Here is a 23,957-nt window from a genome sequence, read left to right as displayed (position 1 = left end):
GATGATATGAGAGTATACTTAAGTGACCCCCCCAAAAAACCTCCACCAGAGAAATCCTGCAGATGATAAACAACTTCAGCAAAGTGACTGGATATAAATTAACTCAAGGCCCCTTGTTCTGGAAAGACTCAGTGAAGCAGTATTCAGCAAAACCAGAACGGGGAAGTGGGAAGGGGTGGGTAGGAGGACAGGGGGAGAGAAGGGGGCTTACAGGATTTTCTGGGAGTGGGGGGACTAGGAAAGGGGAAATCATTTGAAATGTAAATAAAAAATATATCGAATAAAAAAAAGAATATATCTAAAAAAATAAAGTAAGATGTTATAATTAATAAGAATTTGATAAACATGAAATATGGAATATATTTAGCAGTTTGTTTCACTAAATCAGTGAATATTAACAAGAAAAAATCATACATGAAATCATGGCTTACCTGGGGCAACTGAAAAAAAAAAGGAAAACTTCATATCTGGTCTGTTGTGTTAGGCTGGGCCTCATGGGGCAGAGTAAATAAACTCTTGGCTTAGCTTGTGCTCTGCCTTGTTTGCCCAATGCAATCTTACAGTAACTAGGCAAGATAACAGTAATTATCTCCATTTAACAATAAAGGAGCTTAGCTCCATCTCTAACTGAGGAGCTATTAACAACTAACAGCTGTTGAAAAAAAGGAGCTAGCCCTTACCTTGTTAGATCCATCATACATACCAACACTGTCATATTAATAAATAAATAAATATGCTATTATTTTATTTTTTGTAAGGAAAGAACTTGAATTTGGAGGGAGCCATGTTGGGGATTTCTTTATAAAGCTGGGGGGGGGTTACATACATAAGAAACTTTCACGGAATAAAATAAAATAAAATAAAATAAAATAAAATAAAATAAAATAAAATAAAATTAACTCAAGTAAATCAGTAGCCTTCCTATACTCAAAGGATAAACAGGCTGAGAAAGAAATTAGGGAAATAACACCCTTCACAATAGCCACAAACAATATAAAGTATCTTGGTGTGACTCTCATCAAACAATGTTATGTTACCCCTTTTCCAGCTTCCGTTTCCCCCAGAAACCTCCTCCCCCTCCCTTGCTTTTATAAGGGTGTTCTCCCACCTACACAGCCATTCCTGCCTCTCTGCCTTCTCATCCCCCTACATCACTTTCCTTGTTTTCCCTCTAGAAATCCTCTATGCTCTCCTCCCTTCTTCTGCTTCTGTGAGGGTGCTCTCCTACCCACTCACCCACTCCTGCCTCCCCACCCTGGGATTCCCCTAAATTGGCAAATATGATGTGCACAACTTAGGGCCAAAGCAGTGTGGCCAAAGCTGTGGGTGGGGAATGTGAAAAGGGCTGAGATATATAAGGTTAAGAAGGCACCAATATGAGAAGCATATGTACTTTGAGGCAAACTTCACCTGAGGGCAACCTCAGCACAGCTCTTAAAATCATCACATAAGATACAGTGAGGTAACCCAGACTCAAAAGGTGAATCATGGTATGCACTCACTAATAAGTGGATATTAACCTAGAAAACTGGAATACCCAAAACATAATCCACACATCAAATGAGGTACAAGAAGAAAGGAGGAGTGGCCCCTGGTTCTGGAAAGACTCAGTGAAACAGTATTCAGCAAAACCAAAACGGGGAAGTGGGAAGGGGTGGATGGGAGGACAGGGGAAGAGAAGGGGGCTTACGGGACTTTCGGGGAGTGGGGGGGCTAGAAAAGGGGAAATCATTTGAAATGTAAATAAATTATATCGAATAAAAAAATTAAAAAAAAAAGTTAAAAAAAAGAAAAAGAATAAAAAAGAAAAAAAATGTTCCAAACTCAAAAAAAAAAAAAAAAAAAGATACAGTGAGGACAATTATATCAAATCCACTCCCAGAAAAAGCTACAAAGACTCCATGTCCAAAATTGACTCTGGTATTAGCATATACCAACTTGAGCACAGCAATGTGTTCAGAGTTGGACTGGGGAATGACCTTGTTGGGGCAGAAGGGCATCTTAGAGATCATGAAGCAGAATAGGCTCACCCATAGCAGCCCTATCATGATCACAGCTGCCCCTAGTTTGACGACTACAGATGTGGTCAGGATGCTAGAATGTTGGAGTCGGAAGCAGATAGCCACATAGCGGTCCAAGGCCATGTCCATGAGTACCCCAAAGTCCACAGAAGAAAAGGCATGTATGAAGAACACCTGGATGAGGTAGGCATGATATTCAATCTTATGATCGTGAATCCAAGGTATGGCCAACATTTTAGGTTGTGTGGAGAAGGACAGAAGCAAGTCAGTCCTTCTCCACACAATAGCCAGAATAGCCAGAAAGAGATACATGGGCTCATGCAGGGTGTGGTCAACTCAGATTATATATAGGATGGTGACATTTCCAGTCAGTGCCACCACATATGTGACATAGAAAAGAAAAGCAATCCTGAATTGATAATTCTCCAGTTATGGGATTCTAAACAAGATGAAAAAGGTAGAGTAGAAAGAGCTGTTCCTAAAGCAACATGAAAGAATGCATCATATTTTCTGTGTGGTGAAGTTAATCAGCTCTCTGAGGATTGTAACAGCCAAGAAATGGACGGTTATTTGCACTTGTGTAATATTGCAATTTTATTCAATAGTAAGTTGTAGTAAAATCATCATTTATAATAAATAATATTTTGTCACTTAAAATGATGCCACTTAATATTTATTTTGATACTTGTAATATTTAAAATATTAGAACATGTCAAAATCAGGGGCAATTATTTCCTAAACAAAATGTTTTCCTGGATATAGAATCTACTAAGTGAAAACATTCATTACAAATTAGTTATAATCAACTTTTTCATTTTCTCTTTGACAAATGACTTGGTCTTTATTTATGCTTTGAATCATTTGGACAATGCTAGCTCATGGTAGGAAAGAATCATGAAGAAAGGGATCGTAGTAATCTATTCTCATATTACCTTTGGTTATTTAGCAGTTTTCATCTTGATTCTAGCCTAAGGAAAAAGAGGACCCATCTGTATTTTAAAATTATACATAGTATAGTTAATGAAAATCTTAGAACATGAATATCTTATGCTTTGTGAGTAATCCATTATTTTTACTTATTTTTTTCTGGTAGTTGAAATGATGATTTATTAACTTCATAATTTATTCTGTTTGTCAGTTAGCCTTCTAATATAAAGAATAACTGTTCTTTCTCCCCTTTATTTTATTTTCATTATTTTTATTGTTTTACAGTCCAGTTGTTACCCATTTTTCTGGTCCCACAATTCCACACACAGTCCCACATCCCATTCCTCCTCCCTTCTGTCTTTAAGAGGATGCCCCCACCCTCTAGACCTCCCTCCCCATTTCCTAGGGCCTCTGGTCTCTCGAGGGTTAGGAACATCTTCTCTCACTGAGGCCAGAGCATGCAGTCCTTTGCCATATATGTGCTGGGGCCTTGAACCAGCCTGTATTTGCTGCCTGGTTGGTGGTTCAGTCTCTGGGAGCTCTCTGGGGTCCAAGGTAGTTGAGACTGCTGGTCTTCCTATGGGGTCGCCCACCTCCTCAGCTTTTTCCGGCCTTTCCCTAATTCAACCATAGGGTGCCTGACTTTAGTTTATTGGTTGGGTGTAAGTATCTGCATCTGTCTCAGTCAGCTGCTTGTTAGGCCTCTTGAAGCTCAGCCCTGCTAGGCTCCTGTCTGCAAGCACACTGTGACATCAGTAACAGTGTCAGGCCTTGAAGCCTTCCCTTGAAATGGATCTCAAGTTGGGCCTGTCAGCAGGGCACCTTTCCTCAGGTTCTTCTCCATTGTTTGTCCATGCAGTTCTTTCAGACAGGAACAATTCTGGGTCAGAGTTTTTGACTGTGTGATGGCAACCTCATCTCTCCACCTGATGCTCTGTCTTTCTATAGGAGATAGACTCTATAATTCCCTCTCACTACTATCAGTCATTTCATCTAAGGTCCCTCCCTTTGAGTCCTGAGATTCTCTCACCCCCCAGTTCTCTGGTACTTTCTAGAGGGTTCTCACATCTCCCCCTCTCTCCTGAGGTTGCATATTTCCATTCATTCTGATGGCCCTCAGGGCTTCTCTACTGAACCCTCACAATACATTATCCATCTTCCCTCTCCCCTCTCCCACCCAGGTCACTCCCGCCCTCTGCCTCTAGTGATTGTATTTGTTTAAATCAGTTTCTTTCTCCACCTTGGTGCAAAAGTAGGCACAGACAACATCTTAGTACCTGTCTACAGCTATATTCTGGAAGATATTTGCTTATACAAATTTCAACTTGGCTTTGATTTTCAGACTAGTTTATTCAGAGATATCCTGGATAGTAAATTTCACAAGAGGATGTATCATGAGCAAAATATCAAGTAAAGGCCTTTATTCATATGAAACAAATCCATTAACTGATTAACAATATACCAACTAGAAACTTTCCTTTTAGAATCCCCTAACCCCTACTTGAGCTATGCTCATTAGAGTTAAGGCCATTTCTCATGCTAGAAATTACAGAGGAATTTATTGAATGCCAACTTTTATATGTTCTTGCTTAATGCTGCTTGTTTCTTAATGTCTGAACTCTTCAAGAAATGCAACTTGTCATTAAAAAAAAGCTTTAGGACATAGGCGACATGTGACTTAGTTCTTCCCCAACATCTATTCTCTTAGTCTTTGCTGCCCTGTGCTTGGGTTTGAGAGCCTCACTTTTCACCTCATTCACAACAGAAACCTTCAGGTGTGAATAGTATCCTTATTGTCTCTTTAACAAATGTTTGCTGTCTAACAAATGTTTCATTTCATAGGCCTCAAGAATCTTAAAAAGGCTTCTTCAAGATGAGACAGATCTCATTTTTCTTACTCTCCCTCACTTATAATGGCTAAGAGCAGTGGGGCTCAGAATTTAGAAGTCTCCTCTGTATTACAAAGCTTACCAACCTTCTTAACTAATCATCATGATAGTGCCCAAATGCTCCTGTGAAGTCTTCGGTGACAGTTGAGATAAGCACATCTGCTTTGCTTCCATTACCAGACTCAATCCCCGCAAACAGAACCACATTTTCCGATTAAACAAGAGGGGGGCATCATTTCCTATCCCTGGACACTGTATGCCACTCTTGGTTTGTGGGAACAGCCATCAAGATTAAGAATGTTTTGAACAAACATATTTAGATCATATTTATTTTGGCCCCCAGGCACTTGACTACATTGATGCTGGCTAATGATACAACTTTCCAGTGTGCCCTAGTTATAGCTGTATAACTGTTGGGGAAGAATTATTGGATTTTGAGACCCTCATTAGAGCTCCTTTAAATTGATTTTTAACCTATGAAAAACTTCTATGTCATAAGTTACTGTAAAAAACAACACAATTTCTGAGTCATTAAATGATCTGTCAGTGATCATAATAAAAGTTTTGTCAGAGTACATGACTTTTGGACCAACAATGCTGTCTTTCGTGGCAACAAATAGTTGAGAATCCTTCCCCAGCTATATCAAGCAAATTAGTGACCTGATATGTCAAGGGCTGAAATACAGGGTAATTAGACAATATACTGAATCAGCGACTTTGGACTCAGTGTTCTTGGTATTTCTCTACACTGAATCCTCCGTACCAGGCTCATGGTTGGGCTTCTATTGTCTCTGGGAATATATTGCTTTCTCTTGAATCAGTCCTTCCTTCTTCCCTCCCACTCCCCCTCTCTCCCTCTCTCCTTCCCCCTTCCCTCCCTCCCCCTTCCCAACCTCCCTCCCTCCCACTTTCCTCCCTCTCCCCGTTCTCTCCCTCCCTCTATCCCTCTCTCCCTCCCTTCCTCCCTCCCTCCATCCTTCCCTCCCTCCCTTCTTCCCTTCCTCCCTCCCTCCATCCTTCCTTTCCTTCCTTCCTTCCTTATTTCCTTCCTTCTTTCCTTCCTTTTCTTCTTTCTTTCCTATCTCCCCCTTCCACCTCAATAGCATCTGGATTTATATTATGTAATCTATTTGGCCTCATAAACCAGAACACTGGGATTTTAGGGAACATTGACTTTTTATTGGCTTCTTCCAATTAATCTTAGTAGAGGACTCACTTTATACAACTTTATGTTGTCCACCTTAATTGGGCATCCAGTTTTCCTCTTTCCCTTTATCTGATGTTTTTTCAGATCCAGAACACCTATATTAAGAGACATGTCTTAGTCTTTCTTATTCTATTCTGTTTGCTCTGACTTTATAATCTTAGTGTTCATTGATTAAAGAAACAATAGAATAATAGAAATGACATATGAGCTATATTTGAGCTGGGAGATGTGGTCCTCAACAGGTGTCTGTTTTCTCTCAACTTCTTCATGTTCTATAGTCTGTCATCATTGCCTTTTGAAATGTCTCTCTGTTTCCTTTTCATTGTTAGGACCGGAACACATGGAGAGTTTTGAATACAAGCTATGCTTAACTGACAGGTGCTTGAGGATCCTTTGCCATTTTTGTCGCATATGAAAGAATTGCATTATGAAGAGAACAGTTTAATCATCTTGCTTTGGTTTTAGACACAGAGCTATGCATTTCTTAGACAATAGGAAAGGAACATATAATCTTCCTCTTGCCCAACACTCATTGTTCCTTTATTCTTCTATAATATACATTATTTTTATTTTATTATTTATTTATTTATTTATTTATTTATTTATTTATTTATTTATTTATTTATTGAGACAGGGTTTCTCTGTGTAGCCTTGGCTGTTCAGGAACTCACTTTGTAGACCAGGCTGGCCTGGAACTCAGAAATCTGCCTGCCTCTGCCTCCCAAGTGCTGGGATTAAAGGCGTGTGCTGCCACCGCCTTTGCTTGGACATTATTTTTATTTTTACAGGATAAAAACATTATTAGTATACTATATAATATTAGTACACTATATAATACTACAAAATAGAAGATGAAATAAATTTATATGCTTATGAAACATTACTGAAGGTTGATGAATTTTGAGTCTCACTCTGTAGCGTCTGAACCTAAGTGCAGAGCATGTAAGGTCACAATCTGCTTGTTGCTAGAGAGCTTCTGCCAGGATATCTCTGAACCGGCTGACTATGGCTAAAGAATTTCTTATAAGCTCCTGGGATTCAGTCTTGTTTAGAGATCTCATGTCAGGGTCTATTTAAAGAACCATGTGGTCTGTCTGTTCCCCCAAGCACTGTTTTTTTTCCTTTTTCTATATTCAAACTGCCTCACATTCACAATGACTCCAATGACTCCCTGTGAGACTAGAAGCTAAAGGTAGAAGTATTAACCCCTAACTTTCCTCTCTTGTCTGTATACTGGAGCACAAAGACAGGTTTAATTGAATGCAAATGAAGGTGTGTTGCTACAATTGCATAAAGCTTATCCTTATGCTTACATTTTCTGTTAATTTATTTATAGCTCTCATTTTAGGCATATTGTATGCAACATAAATAGTCATTGATACTTTACATATCTCTATCTATGAATATGAGAGGTATTTCTATAAACATGAAAGGCATTGACCTGTATGTGAGAATATATGTACAAATGCTGAGAGCTATTTGTTTCAAGTATGTGTAATTAACATAACACCATCATTCTATAAGTTCAGGGTTACCAAATGCACAGGCTTTGTGAAAGTACATGCTTGTTTACATTCCTTATGGTATGAAATGGCATGATTATACATATGATGGACTTAAGTATGTGGTATTATTTTGAAATAGAGCCAAAATGATAATTGTGGTTAGATAAGACCTTATCAGAGTATGATTAATTCCTAGCCTGATATGACCAACATCCTTATCTAAATACAATGATATATATGTACATTTGTGTGCATATAAAACAAAACCTCTAAGCTAACAGCCATAAGATTTACCAAGGAACTAGCATATATCCATGTACTCTCCATGATTGCTGATTCATTCTCTGCGAGCCCCTACGAGTCCTGTTTAGTTTATTCTGGTGTCCTCGACTTCTCTGGCTCCTACATATCCTTCTCCCCCTCTTCTGTAGAGCTCCCTCAGCTCTGAGGGGACGGACCCCAAGGAGATCTACAATTTTGACTCTAATGCTATGCTGTGGGTCTCTGCATATGCTCCCATCAGCAGCAAGAAGCAGCTTTTCTGAAAAACTCAAGAATATAAAAGGCAGCAACTATGAGAAGAAAATATAAAACCAAGAATGGACTTGATTAAGAGAAAAAACATTCAAATATAAAATTGAAAATTCAAAATGCAGAATAATCCTAATAAAACTGTCTGATAAAGAAAGACCCATGATCCATTCATGGTAAAGAAGAAAACTTGTTAGAGGCACAAGTAACTTGCTTAGGTAGGATTTTCACAAAGAGAGGTATGTGGATGGCCAATTCAGATATGCATAACATCATTCTTCATTAGAAAAATGAAAACACACGAGAATAAGAAGTCAATGGAGAGGCATCAGTGTACATAAAAAATCTGCCAATCACAGATTCTTCTTTTAAAATTTGCTCAAGAGAACACAATATTGTACCAAGAATGGAAAGAAAGATCTGAGAAAGAGGTATACCTAGAAATAATATTGTGAAACATTTTAATTAATTTGTCTGAACATATCTATGGCTTACTCCAAATTAGTCTCTAAGACTACTTGATCTGTAGTTAGCAAGAAAGCCAGTAGTCATGTCCACTACATTAACCTAAGCCTAGAAAATAAAATAAAGCTCAAATAAAATAATATCTGTAGATCTTTATATTTTCAAAATAAATATAGATATTACAGAAAATAATAGAAAGTTTATACAAGTAACATTAAAGAGAATTTATCTTTTCTATACATTTTTTCCTCTGAAGAAAATTAAAATCTGGAGCAGGTGTTGCAATGAATAACTAAGTGTCTAATATGTTGAGTCCATGATAAGCAAATATGACTGACAGGGACTCAGAAACCTCCCAATGTAACCACAGGTCTGAAATTGACATGGCCTGTAATCTGCATTGTGTTAGAATCCTATACCCAGTATGACCTCAAAGCTGAAGAGATGTCAGAACTCCGACCACTGGCTCCAGTTCCAGTTGTGAATCATGATTTTCATATAAAGAAGATATTGATATGAGATTCAAAATTTTCCGAGATTTGACTTTCTTTATTAGCAAATAGTGATAGGTCTTCAGTGAGGTACTGAAGAAAGCTTATCCTTTTTGTATCTACAATTTGAATTTCTAAGAGAGAAAGTTGGTTTTAGAACATGGTCTCAAATAAATTTAAACAAAATGTACATAACAATGAACAACCGAGTCATTGTATGAGTGTTAGCCTTCTCAGTACTGGACAGCATGGGCCAATTTTTTTGAGTCACATGGTCATCTCTGTTTTAGTTGTTATTTTATTTCAAAAATTGTTTTTGTTTTTTGAGAATGATTTTCTCTAACCTAGGCTGCCTTGGATTGAGTATGTAACCAAGAACGGACTCTGACCCCTAATTCTCCTGACTTTGTCTCCTAAGTGGCTGGGGTTACAGGTGGGCACAACTTGCTGAACTCCAGTATCAATTAAAGTTTGATTGAATTCCAGTCAGAAGTTTAGTGCTTTTCATACTGGAATAACTGAAACAGAAACATAAGATGATAGCTTTGAGTATGAGTACAAGTTCATATGTATTGTTGAGAAGAGCATATTGGTTTGGTAGTTCATTTGAGTAAAAAGAGAAATTGGAAAGAAGGAAGTTCCATGAACTCTATAAATATTATACTCTAAATATTATAATCTATAAATATTATAATCTAAAAGAAAGTAAAGACAATCTCTATTTAAACCTAATATGGAGATATTAAAAAGAAAGGCAGAAGTAAATAGGAGTTTTGACCTGCTTCATACATTATGAGGAAGCACCTAGCTAATTTTCCTCATTATACCTGTTTGGAGTCCCATGGGCCTTCTGGCAGCAGGTTTAAGTACATGCTGGGATATTTATTAGAGGGTCAGCTCTATGAACTACCAGAACAACCATCACATACATGAATTTGACCTGGCAGAAAGTGAAAATGCACCGGTCCTTTTGTTGGTAAAACACTAGGACCAGGTAGGATACTAAGACCCTTATGACAAAGCCAATGAAATAGACTGCTGAGGTTCAGCTGGAGAGCAGGACAAAGCAAAGGAAAGATGCACTTGAGTGGGGATGGATTGCTTAGAGCAGAAGGACCACAGGCCAGGGGTTCGTTAGAAGGAAGATTGCAGACATGCTTCTTTCCAGGACACAACATCAAAGCCAGGGAGAGCAGACAGAATTAATTTGATTCAATGCAGTCCTAAAAGTGACAGCATTATTTATTTGATTCCTTGCTCACTTTTCATTTAGCTTCGAATTTGGGGCCATTTCTGCATCTCTCCTCTCTTTGTCAGGAAGTAAGTTCTCCAGTAGGCTTGGCTTGACCTCAGCTCTAGTATTTGTTGTTATGGCTTTATGAGTCTAACTCCCTTACCCTCAATTAGATACAATTTAGTTTATTGCAAATTAGTGGGCTATCTTCCCCATAGATTGCATTTTTTTATGCCGAATGAGATTGAGTCTGGTTTTATATTTTCTTTCATTATTATCTGTCATTTTATATCAAAATTGCTACTTCATGTATATTATATATATTATACATACATCCATATATTTTTATATCATTTCATAATGTTTAAAGATATGTTTTTTAAAAGTTCACTTATATTGGATTTATTGCTGATGAATGTATTTTGACTTTATACTGATTGATTATTTTGATTTTTATGTAATAATTTCCCATTTTATATTGACAACCTGAATAATTAATATTTATTTTTAATAAATCTGCAGTGCTTAGGCTACTAGATCTTAGCACTGTACTTAAGTGCTGAGATGTAATTTTCTTAGTCTTAGGCAGTTTAAGCTATCATTTTCCTAAATCACATACTTTTTCTGGTATGTATAAAATACTTATAATAATAGTTGTTGGTTTGGGGGCATTCCATATTATACTAATATGCTAGCATTATCCTGAGAAAACAATAAACTATAATTGTTTGTAAGATAATTTGTAGTGCATGTTAGGTTGTATGAACATTTATAGTAGATATTGTATTTAGGGAAAGCTGAGGTAGATCTAGAAAGAAATATTGAAGTTTGAATAAAAGTGTCTTGATAATTGATTGTAAACAGTGCCAGTTAAATAAATAACATACAACAGTGAAATTTCTGTGATAATAACAATATATCACTATATTATATTTATGTGGTTAAAACAGTAACAAAGGGAAGTTATGGAGGATGACAGAGTGAGAGATTCCACAGCATATTAATATTTCTTTTACTTACTAGGAGCTACATAATTTTATTCACATATCTTTTTTTTCATGTTTAGATTCAGGCAACCAGAATTGTAATTTCAATATTTACTTGAAAATTGTCATTCTGTAAAAGAAACAGAAGTCATGAAAGTAGGCAGGGCCCTTTTTAGAAATGACTTGACAGTAGGCAGAGGATTAATGCCAGAAAGGAAAAGCTTCAGAATACATTTACAAAAAGAAAGAAGGTATCTACCATCTGGAAATACCTAAGAAAGACAAGTTTCCAAAGAGGATGGGGAGGAAAACTTTCTTAGAACAATCATCAGCAGCATAAACTAAGAATTTGATGGTCACTAAAGTGAGCCACTGGATTTACAATCTACTGTACAAAGGATAGCCTGGATATCTTGGCACAAAAAGGAGCATCTCTACTAATGTCACTTTCCAGAAAAACCAAAGAGTGCTACATAGAATGATATTTGACAAATAGAAATCTACACCTAAAGAACCATGTTGATTACAGTGAGTCTCTGGAAAAGAACAGATTTGAAGGCTGTTTGTCAGGAGTTGTCATCCTGAGTGGTAGACAGACTCCTCCTATGTGTTTCCAACTTCCATAGAGTAGGAGCCATTAGGCTCAGATATAGACAGTTCAGGTACTCTGTTGCCTAACTGGAGAGTTGCTTAGTCACAGTTGTACACGTATAAGAGTAAGAGAGTGGAGAGATTTTACATTCTTGAACAGTTATGATAATTGGAAGGGTACAGATAAGAATACAATTGCATCTAGCACATTGTATATGTTCTGAGCACAACACTTATCTGGATTTGATAAGTGTTATTTGTTATAACACAGACTTTAATTTGTTGTATTAAAAATTAAGACAAGGATTTCTTTGTTCTTTCCTTTCACTCTTCATCCCTTTTTTCCCTTCCTTCCCCATTTTTCTTGCTCTTTCTCCTCTCTACATTCTTGCTATATTCTTCCTTCCTTTCCTTTCTTTCTTTTCTTTCCTTTCTCTCTTTTCTTTTCTTTCTTTTTCTTTTTCTTTCTTTCTCTTTCTTTCTTTCTTTCTTTCTTTCTCTTCTTTATCTCCTCTTTCTTTCCTTCTTTCTTAGTTTTTTCTCAAATTGATGTTTTCTCTCAAGAATAAAGCAATGAGTTTTCAAGGGCAATTTTTTAATGATTAAATTGTTGAGATATAATTGCTACATATGCAAAATGCTAGTGCTACTATCTAAACCCTAGAAATAGAGCACTGAGCATGGATAAAATCATACACATAGAATATATAAAATATGAAGAACACTTGGGAACTGTAAAAGAGTGGAATTGATCAGTTTTTCTTGAACTGTCCTGCAGTTACATAGGTAGACTTATATGTCCCAGAGACACTTTGACATTGTTGTGAATATTTATCAAGCCCGTTTAATGGTCACATTTCAAAAAAAGGAGTTAGTTTGCTCAGTGTCATGTACTAGAGTCAAGAACTTATTTTTAAAAACACTGGAAATTAGATTTTTTTGTTATATTATTAAGTATTTACTGAGAAGTTATATAGATATGAATAATTTTCTTGTTGCTTTTTGACACAAATAAAGAGAATAGTGGCTTGGAATATTTTAAAAATGATTTGAAAAAAATCTGGTAAGTTTGTTTTCTCAAAAAATGTGGAATACTGAAAAGCGAGAAGAGAAGCCTACTTCATTTCTGGCATATAAACAAATATTTAAAATATTTAAAATATATCAGTATTGATTAAGTGCTAGAGAGATGTTTATAAAATAAGGTATATGCATTGTTATATTCAATTATCTAATTGCTCTTCTTTTCCCAGACTTCACTATGTTCATCCTTAATAATACCAGTCCCCAGCTTCCGATCTTCCTCCTCACTGGTATCCCAGGCCTGAGGGCAGCTCAGGTCTGGATCTCCATTCCCTTTTGTCTCCTTTATGTAATGGCCCTTTCTGGGAACAGCTTGATCCTGCTGGTGATCTTTTGTGAGCAGAGCCTCCATGAGCCTATGTACTATTTCCTCTCTATGCTTTCGGTCACAGACCTGAGCTTGTCTCTCTGCACACTTTCCACCACCCTTGGTGTCCTCTGGTTTGAAGCTCGAGAGATCAATTTAAATGCGTGTATTGCCCAGATGTTCTTTCTCCATGGGTTTACTTTCATGGAGTCTGGAGTTCTGCTGGCCATGGCTTTTGATCGCTTTGTGGCCATCTGTGATCCACTAAGATATACCACTATTCTTACCAATGCCAGGATTGCCCAGATTGGCATAATTGTGCTGTTAAGGAATGTTGCTGTCATGTTACCAGTTGTGCTCTTTGTCAAGAGGTTGTCCTTCTGCAGTTCGTTGGTTCTTTCACATTCATACTGCTACCATGTAGATCTCATCCAGCTCTCATGTACAGACAACAGGATCAATAGCATTCTTGGTCTGTTTGCACTATTCTCTACTACAGGGTTTGACTGCCCTTGCATCTTGCTGTCCTATGTACTGATCATCCGATCTGTCCTCAGCATCGCTTCCTCTGATGAGCGACAGAAAGCCTTCAATACATGCATATCCCACATCAGTGCTGTTGCTATTTTCTACATTCCTCTCATCAGCTTGTCTCTTGTACACCGCTATGGGCATTCAGCACCTGCCTTTGTCCACACCATCATGGCCAACGTCTTCCTGCTCATCCCTCCTGTGCTCAACCCCATAATCTACAGTGTGAAGACAAAGCAGATTCGAAAGGCTATTATCAAGGTTTTAAATCAGAAGCGGAACCACCTTTAATAATGATCTCAGTAGAAAGGAACATTAAAATAAATAATTTTGCAGAATGGGGTCATTTTAAGATGTCAAATTATGGAACTTCTAGGTTGTATGATAATTGGTTACTAAGTTTCTCTGTCAGTAAATGTATATTAATGCCATTTAAATTATTATTTCATTTTCAATACAACATGAGCTCCTGTAGATGAATAATTAATTACTCATAGTTCTAGCTTGCGTTATTAATCTGTTTAAAGTAATAATTCAGAATCTCTATTTAATTAAAAAAGTTTGAATTTAATATGGGAAATCATAGATGAGTCAGTTGTTCTATTTTTAATGATACAGAAAAATATTTTATATTTCAGTTGTATATGTTTTACTTAAAACCTTTTCTTTTCTGACTGCTTTCTAAATTGCTATATTCTTGGTCAAATCCTAGAATTCATACTAGCAATTTGACTTCAATCTTGCATCAGTCAATATGTCTTGTCTTTTATTATATGCTAAAGAAAATAAAGATGCAGATAAAATCTGAGATTTTTCTCAATTGATGTATTAATTCAAGTTGTATGCTTAAACAGCTGAAGAATAACCACAGTAGATCTGAAAATTCGCTGGGCTCCTCACTACTAATAAATATCAAACAAACATAACTCTATTAATCAATTTACTTCAACAATTTTATTATGAAAGATGATGATTTATTTAGGTACTTATTAACATGAAAAATTACATCTATGTACAATTGTCATCAAAAGATCCAGATGTTCCTTTGTCCAAAGTTTAAATGAATTTATATATGAAAACATATGTATGGAGAAATATTAGATAATTTTTATTTTATACTGGCATTCACATTGCTATTTATGTCACAGAGATCAGGACTCATGGTCAGCGAATGTATACTGTGTAAATGTGTAAGGAACTGCGATTACCCAGTTTGGTGGCTGAGACTCATTTGGTTCCAGTCAATGCAAGTAGGTAAGTTTTTTGATACTTTCAGGAGATAGTTTATTTTCTCCTGAGATATTAATAAAGTTTGATGAGACCTGAGTGGTGATTGGCTTGGGTGTAAGGACAACAGCTTGGACAGTTCTCCTGGAGAAATGATAACATATATGAGAAACAATGTTCAGGTTTGATTTTTGAATATCTCTAAATAGGAACAAACACTTCTGATGGAAATAAGAATGTTACTATCTTGGGACATTGGAAAATATAAAAATTTTGATGAAAATATAATCAAAAGCCAACAGTTCAATAATTATTTCAGGAGTGAGAAATATGTATCTTTTTCATTATTTTATCAAATTTTCATCCTTTTATCAAATCTTCCCTAAGAGAGCATTTAGCCATTTATCAAGCAGAGAGAGCTCCCTTGCCACTAAATCATCTCTGTGAGATTTTGCAAGATATGATCTACATGTGTAATTAAATTTTTTCTATTAAAGGAAGGTTTGAGCCTTATATAATCAAAAGTCAATGGTTCAATAATTATTTTGGAGGTGAGAATTATGTATCTTTTTTATTATTTTATTGGATTTTAAATTTAAATCCATTTGATTGGATTTCAAATTGAAAAGCCCAATTAACCATTTCTTTTTCCAAGTTTTCTGATTCTGATAAAATTTCATATATTCTATAATTTTTAGAGTTAGTATTTGCAGGTAGAATTGGGAGAAAAAAAAACACAAGAGCAACAGTTGACAAATAACTGGTTTCTTATCCTTTAGCTGAAATCTGCCAGGTCAATTACAAGCATGTGTCTCCCTAATTTAGCCTGTCATTTCATGTCAAAGATTATATCCAGGATTCTGAGCATGGGAAATAAAGTCTTCATTACAGACTGCTTAAGGACATACTGAAGAATGTGTCCTTATTACATGTTGAAGCATCTTCTGGGTATATGCCCAGGAGTGGGATAACTGGGTCCTCAGGTCCAATTTTCCTGAGGAACCGCCAGACTGATTTCCAGAGTGGTTTTATCAGCTTGCAATACCACCAGCAATGGAGGAGTGTTCCTCTTTCCCCAAATCCTCTCCAGCATCTGCTGTCACCTGAGCTTTTGATTTTAGCCATTTTGACTGCTGTGAGGTGGAATCTTAGGGTTGTTTTGCTTTGCATTTCACTGATGATTAAGGATGTTGAACATTTCTTTCGGTGTTTCTCAGCCATCTGGTATTCCTCAGTTGAGAATTCTTTGTTTAGCTCTGTACCCCATTTTTTAATAAGATTATTTGATTCTCTGGAGTCTATCTTCTTGAGTTCTTTGTATATATTGGATATTAACCCTCTATCAGATGTAGGATTGGTAAAGACCTTTGCCCGATCTGTTGGTTCCTGTCTTGTCCTATTGACAGTGTCCTTTGCCTTACAGAAGTTTTGCAGCCTTATTTATAATAGCAAGAAGTTGGAAAGAACCCAGATGTCCCTCAACAGAGGAATGGATACAGAAAATGAGGTACATTTACACAATGGAGTACTACTCAGCTATTTATAACAATGAATTCATGAAATTCTTAGGCAAATGGATGAATCTAGAAAATATCATCCTGAGTGAGGTAACCCAATCACAAAAGAACACACATGGTATGCACTCACTAATAAGTAGATATTAGCCCAAAAGCTCGGAAAACACAAGATACAATTCAGAGACCACATGAAGCTCAAGAACAAGGAAGACCAAAGTAGATACTTAGGTCCTTTTTTAGAAAGGGGATCAAAATACCCATGACTTACAGCCAACCAATGGACTGAGCATAGGGTCCCCAATAAAGGAGCTAGCGAAAGGACCCAAGGAGCTGAAGATGTTAGCAACCCCACAGGAGCAACAATAATACATACCAACCAGTACCCCTAGAGCTCCCAGGGACTAAGTCACCAACCGATGGGTACACATGGAGGGGCCATTATCTCCAGCTACATATGTAGCAGAGGATGGCCTTTTAAGATATCAATGAGAGGAGAGGCCATTGGTCCTGTGAAGGCTGGATGCCCCAGTGTAGGAGAATGCTAGGTCAGGAAAATCAGGGGTAGGTGGTAAGCAGGGGAAGAGGGGATGGGATAGGGGGTTTTTAGAGGGGTAATGAGGAAAGGGGATAACATTTGAAATGTAAACTAAGTAAATATCTAATAAAAAAAACCCAAATTTCTTATGGTAATAATAGTATGGTGGTAGGGTTTGAATGGGAAAAGACTAACACCAAATCAAGGACAAGATGGTATGTTAGGTGCCATGTCAGGGTCTAGTATGAAGACATAAACCAGATAACACTTCGAACAGGCACAATTTAATATAACTAATCACTAGCATGGAATGAAAGTAGTGAGGAAACTGGCTAATAAGAGATAACCAGAATTAACTGTACTCCAGCGGACTGCATACAAGGAACAAAGGGAAGTGTGACAGAGCCACCAAGCAGCTCTCCTTTTGTTCTTCTATATTTACAAAGTCATGGAAGTGTATTATTTTTGACACTTGAAAAACACTCTGCCCTCCCATCACCAGAAGGCCCTTCCATATGAAGATGTTGCTGGGAGGAGGAGAGTGTCACTGCTATACCTGATAGCTATAGAGGCTTTCTACACTCATGTTCACCTGTATCTCAGTGAGTCAGCGACAGGCGATCTTCTCAGCATGAGGTTGTGTGCATAGCTTTTCAGATTAGTCATATGTAACCTTTAAGGCACATGCACATTCTTAGGGCAGAGTACATGTAGGAGAGGCTAGACCAGACAGAGTTCTGTTTATTATGTGTGTGGATCTTCTGGCTTAGCCAATGTCACAGAGGACAGGTGGAGAGCATCCTTGGTGTGTCAGTGTGTAAGAAAGTTGTGTACTGCTGGGAATCACTCTCAAAGAAAGAATGAAGGGCCATAAAATGGAACAAAATTTTATCTTTACCAACACCCGAGGAAATTATAAAGAAACCAGGTAGTGAAATTCTCCTTCTTCCAGTGTTCCTTCACTACCACCAACTGACAAGAATTAACACTATACCAGATGGCAAAAGAAAAAAAAATAGTTACTATGTCCACACCATCATCATAGAAGACAAAAGGAATGTGAAACAAAGTTGGTAAATCAAAATAAGCCAGGTACTATTATGAATGGATATTGACTAATCTTGTATAACTGCATCTGTATGTTTATCAAATAAGTTTGATGATGGTTTATCCAGGAAATTAAAAGAGAGAGTGAATTACCTGTCAGACCTTATTTCTCCTTGGTTAAAGTTTACCTCACAGATTCCTAATTTCCTCCAAACATCTGGATTACACATGAATGAGTACAAACCAGTGATGCTGGAGGTCTCCTGCCCTTAGTGTTAGCTAGGAAGAGTTCAACAGGGGCATGGTGCTTGGACATCTGAGTTTTCAATCCAGATGACTGGATGTGCATTAGTTACTTTTATTGTTGCTTGACCAAGTACCTGATGAGTAATTCTTGAAAATCTATTTTGACTTATGTTTCTGGTGATAGTATCCATCAAATAGAGAAGGCACTGTGGTAGAATTTTGAGGATATTTGGTTGCATCATATCCACAGCCAGGAGGCAGAGATAGATGAATGCTGTCACTGAACCAGCTTCCTCTCTCCTTTATTGATTCCAGAGTCCCAGTTCATAATAGCTGAGTGCCCATATTGAGGGCTAGAATTCCCCCTCAGTTATGGAAGCAATGTCATAGATACACTCAAAGGTCTGCCACTCATGAATATCATAAGTTTTAATGTAATTACATTTGACAGTTGAAATTAACCATAGTGGAATGGATGCTGAAATGCTAATTGGAAAATGGTGAAGAATGATTTGTTATTGATGCTCTAGAAATAAGTGATAAGGAAGTAAAACTCAAAACATGTAGGGTCACAGATCTGCTCAGATTACCAGGAGACATCTGAGTTATTACTCCCATTGTCATGGGAATCCATGCATGGTCTTTTGGATTGTTCTTTTGATATTGTTAATTTAGCATATTTTTTCTTGTTTGAGAATTTCACAATACACGTGTATATTTTGATAAAAATACACCTGTTTTCTGCCCTCTAATTTCTCCCCTACTTTCCCTACCTCTTTCCTTCTCAACTTTGTGTTCTCATTATTTTCTCTTAAGCTTACTGAGTCAAGTTACTGCTACTACTATTGAATGACTATAGAATCATCTACTGGCGCATCTTTCAGGGCTTACATCCCTGAAGAAAACTTACTGTTTCTTCCCTAACAGGAATCAATTGGCACTTGTTTCTCAGGGTATGGGGCCTCATGAATTCCCCCTCCCATTCATGCTGGAACTGGAACTTTGACTGGCTTAATCTAGCACTCTAGTCCTGGGAAACCTATAGCCCAGACATACTTGAAGGCAAAACACTCATATACATAGAATAAATAAATATAAACAGAAATAAAAGCTAGGCATAGTAGCATGCTTTTGTACTCTAAAACCCAGGGATTTTGAGACCAGTGGTTCCTAGGATAGCCAGCCTAGGATATATAAAGATTTCAGGTCACTGAAAAACCATGTTAGAATGGAGAACAGTGTCTCAAAGAATGATAGTCACCATTCTTCTGTGGCATCCACACACATGCCCACACATGTGCATTCACTTGTGCAGAGAGGAACATTTGCACACACATACACACACTTACGGAAAGGAAGAGTGAGTGGATTGCCAGGAGAGAGGCAAAATATAACCTTTAAATATATGTGATTTACAAACTTTATAGTTTTAGCTTTACTTTATTATTTTAAATAATATGTTCATCTCACATTTATATATGTTTAGCATTAAGTTAGAAGTTGAGAATCAATTTGCTGTTTTCATACACATTTTATTTTTCTTCAGAAAATTGACTTGCATTGATTCCTCTATTAATAGTATTTAATTGCATACTTGGAACTATTGCTCATTTCTTATTTATTTACATTTGCTTTATTTATTTACATTTCAAATGTCAACCACTTTCCACATTATCCCACTGAAAACCCCCAACCCATCCCCCTTCTCCCTGCTCCTCCCACAATTTCCTGACTTCCATTCACCTATTCTGGGGAACTGAGCTTTCACAGGCCTCTCCTCTCATTGATATCTTAAAAGACCATCCTCTGCTACATATGTAGCTGGAGATAATGGCCCCTCCATGTGTACCTGTTGGTTGGTGGCTGAGTCCCTGGGAGCTCTGGGGATACTGGTTGGTGCATATTATTGTTCCCCCTATAGGGCTGCTAACATCTTCAGCTCCTTGGGTCCTTTCTCTAGCTCCTCCATTGGGGATCCTATAATCAGTCCATTGGTTGTCTGTAAGTCATGGGTATTTTGATCCCCCTTCTGAAAAGGACCAAAGTATCACACTTTGGTCTTCCTTCTTCTTGAGCTTCATGTGGTCTGTGACTTATATGTTGGGTATTCTGAGTTTTTGGGCTAATGTCCACTTATTAGTGAGTGCTTACCATGTGTGTTCTTTTGTGATTGGGTTACCTCACTCAGGATGATATTTTCTAGTTCCATCCATTTGCCTAAGAATTTCATGAATTACTTGTTTTTAATAGCTGAGTAGTACTCCATTGTGTAAATGTACCACATTTTCTGTATCTATTCCTCTGTAGAGGGACATCTGGGTTTTTTCCAGCTTCTGGCTATTATAAATAAGGCTGCTATGAACGTAGTGGAGCAGGTTTCCTTATTACGTGTTAGAGCATCTTCTGGATATATGCCCAGGAGTGCTATATCTGGGTCCTCAGGTACTGCTATGTCCAGTTTTCTTTTCTTTTTTTTTATTTGATATATTTTTTATTTACATTTCAAATGATTTCCCCTTTTCTATCCCCCCACTCCCCGAAAGTCCCATAAGCCCCCTTCTCTCCCCCTGTCCTCCCACTCACCTCTTCCCACTTTCCCATTCTGGTTTTGCCGGAATACTGCTTCACTGAGTCTTTCCAGAACAAGGGGCCACTCCTCCTTTCTTCTTGTACCTCATTTGATGTGTGGATTATGTTTTGGTTTTCTTTTCTTAATCATTTTTGTAACAAATTTGTTTATCTTTATATAAATCCAAGGTCAACTTAATGAAATATTTGACAAAAAATTTGAAGAATTTGTTTGTATAAACAATTAAAACCCTGTTTAAAATATAGATGGAATATAGTAATTTATAGATTTAGACATTTCATGATAAATAAAACATATTTATTATATTATTATGACAACACTTCTACAACAAATTACACAAAGTAGCTTAAATAATAGAATTTCATTGTGCCATAATTCTGGAATGTGAAGTCCAAGATCACAGTGTCAAGATAATTTCTTTTCTGGCTTTGAAAATAGAATTTGTTCTTTGTTTTGCTTCTGGCTTTGAAGCCTTGAAGGAAATACTTGATTTTAGATGTTTTGACTTGCTCTCCTTGTCTACATAGTATTAATACTGTATGTATATCTGTGTTAAATTCTCCATCTATACAAGGTCTCCTGTTACATTGGAGGAATGGTTCACTGTAGATTGATTCAGTATTTCTTTTCTGTAACTAACTTAATATGTAAAGACTCTTCTCTGAGAAAACTGTCTAATAACAGTTCTTTAGCTAGGGTTCATCCATTTTCTTGACATTTGTTTGTAGTATGTATGACATCCCAACAATGTCAACAAAAAAAGTATTCTGTGAAATTATAGGACGACACAGTAGAGATATAACCATTTCCTTTAACAGAGCCATAGATGACAGAAAGATGGAATGCCTGTGCTATGGAGAATGTTTAAAAGCAATAGAAGCCAAAACAAAAATACCATATAAAGCTGAGGCATAATACAACCAAGGGAACATAAATGATTAAATGAGGCATAGATCTTAAATGTTGATTTAAACTGCTTGGTCTGCAGTCTTTATGAATGGTTAGAATTCATGATGTAAGTCAATTCTGAGTCTCCACAGATTTTCCTTACTTGTCTTGAAGAATTCTAATTAGGGACACGATAGGATTCAGCTTTACCTGAAAGACTTGAATATTAAGATATCAGGGGTTGGACAGATGGCTCAGCAGTTAAGAGCACTGACTGCTCTTCCAGAGGTCCTGAGTTTAAATCCCAGCAACCACATGGTGGCTCACAACCATCTAGAATGATATCTAATGCCCTCTTCTGGTGTGTCTGAAGAGAGTGACTCGTACTCACATACATAAAATAAATAAACCTTAAAAAAACAAAAGATATTGGGACATCAGGACATTATGGCTGTGCGAGAAGGTGAGACAAATGACTCCCATTTCTGAGTGACTCTAAATTCCATCTGCAACTTTTGGTCATGAGTAGGTTGAGAACTACAGTTTATAGTCCTTAGACATTCTACCCACAGTAACGTTTGCCTATCAAGATCTGATGCAAATGACCTCCTACTTCTAAGCCATGATCTTCAGTTAAATAATTTTCCCCATATAGTTTTCTAGGTCTTTTACCACAAAAGGTCTCAAATCTCTTATCCTGTATAACTTGAAATTTATGCCACTTCTTCTGGAGGGCTATGAGATACCTTGTAAATATGTATTGGTTTTCCAAAGTTTGTTGAATATGTCCTTTAGTCATTGACCTGGATCTACTGTGATCCTTGGCTCAAGGGTTTTTTCTCTTGAATCCTCGGATAACCCTGTCTCTGATCTGTTTGGTTCTAACTCCATAGATAACAGGGTTGAGCATGGGAGGAACTAGCAGGTAAAAATTAGCAAACATGATGTGCACAACTGGGGGCACATGGTGGCCAAAGCGGTGGGTGAGGAAGGTAAAAAGGGCTGGGATATAGAAAGCCAAGATAACACCAACGTGGGAAGCACATGTACCAAAAGCTTTGAGGCGAGCTTCACCTGAGGGCAACCTCAACACAGCTCTCAGAATCATCACATAAGATACACTGATGACAATTATGTCAAAGCCAACCACAGAGAAAGCCACAAAGAGTCCATATCCACGATTGACTCTGGTATCAGCACATACCAACTTGAGCACAGCCATGTGCTCACAGTAGGACTGAGGAATGACCTTGTTGGGGCAGAAGGGCATCCTGGAGATCATGAAGCAGAAGGGACTCACCCACAGCAGCCCTCTCACCATTACAGCTGCCCCTAGTTTAATGACTACAGATGTGGTCAGGATGCTAGAATGTCTGAGTGGGAAGCAGATAGCCACATAGCGGTCCAAGGCCATGGCCATGAGCACCCCAGACTCCACAGAAGAAAAGGCATGTATGAAGAACACCTGGATGAGGCAGGCATTGTATTCAATCTCATGATCATGAAACCAGAGTATGGCCAACATTTTAGGTTGTGTGGAGGAGGATAGGACCAGGTCTGTGATAGCCAGCAAGGAGAGGAAGAGATACATGGGCTCATGCAGGGTGTGGTCAATTCGGATTATGTATAGAATAGTGATATTTCCTGTCAGGGCCACAATGTACATAACACAGAAAGGAAAGGCAATCCAGAATTGATAATTCTCCAATCCTGGGATTCCAAGCAAGATGAAGAACAGAGGATGGGAAGAGCTGTTATTTGAAGCCACCATGAGAGGATGGTTACTATTTTCTCAGCAGTGAAGGTCTCTATTTTCCTAGATGATGACAATGGAATAAATGTTATGGATTACAAATAGTTTTAATTATTTCATTGGGCCTTTATATTAAAAGCTAACTGTGTTACTACATGCCATTACTTTGCAACATGAAATGATGTAGCTCACAACTTTTATACACATGTTGATCCAAAGAGGTTTTGAACATATGAGCTGCAAATGTAGTTATGCTCTCACAACCAGTATCTTTCAGGATAGTAACTTATAATAATGGAAATATATTCTGACCAATGCTACAATCAGCCCCATTTTTCTATTATTTACCACAAACAAGGTATAATTCAATCTTGTCTATATGACCT

General features: G+C 37.3%; 2 protein-coding genes and 1 pseudogene across 2 annotated transcripts; 1 reads left to right on the top strand and 2 right to left on the bottom strand.

The window, feature by feature from the left end:
- Nucleotides 1-420: 420 nt before the first annotated feature.
- Nucleotides 421-2,526, bottom strand: LOC127684095 (olfactory receptor 52R1-like; annotated as a pseudogene).
- Nucleotides 2,527-13,108: 10,582 nt separating this feature from the next.
- On the top strand, nt 13,109-14,059 carry LOC127681125 (olfactory receptor 51F2). The gene has a single exon (XM_052177088.1). It carries the CDS (start codon nt 13,109-13,111, stop codon nt 14,057-14,059), a length of 951 nt encoding a protein of 316 aa, XP_052033048.1.
- An 8,585-nt stretch (nt 14,060-22,644) lies between these two features.
- LOC127681119 (olfactory receptor 52R1-like) lies at nt 22,645-23,595 on the bottom strand. The gene has a single exon (XM_052177077.1). The coding sequence runs from the start codon at nt 23,587-23,589 to the stop codon at nt 22,645-22,647; it is 945 nt and encodes a 314-aa protein (XP_052033037.1). The 5' UTR covers nt 23,590-23,595.
- Between the last annotated feature and the right edge of the window lie 362 nt (nt 23,596-23,957).

The sequence above is a fragment of the Apodemus sylvaticus genome, chromosome 1, assembly GCF_947179515.1.
Source record: "Apodemus sylvaticus chromosome 1, mApoSyl1.1, whole genome shotgun sequence".
In the NCBI taxonomy this organism is placed as follows: domain Eukaryota; kingdom Metazoa; phylum Chordata; class Mammalia; order Rodentia; family Muridae; genus Apodemus; species Apodemus sylvaticus.
This window is presented reverse-complemented; position numbering and strand designations above follow the sequence as displayed.

What these genes read in the sequence shown, in the direction of transcription:
- LOC127681125 (XM_052177088.1), top strand. Translation starts at nt 13,109, where the DNA reads ATGTTCATCCTTAATAATACCAGTCCCCAGCTTCCGATCTTCCTCCTC.
- LOC127681119 (XM_052177077.1), bottom strand. Translation starts at nt 23,589, where the DNA reads ATGGTGGCTTCAAATAACAGCTCTTCCCATCCTCTGTTCTTCATCTTG.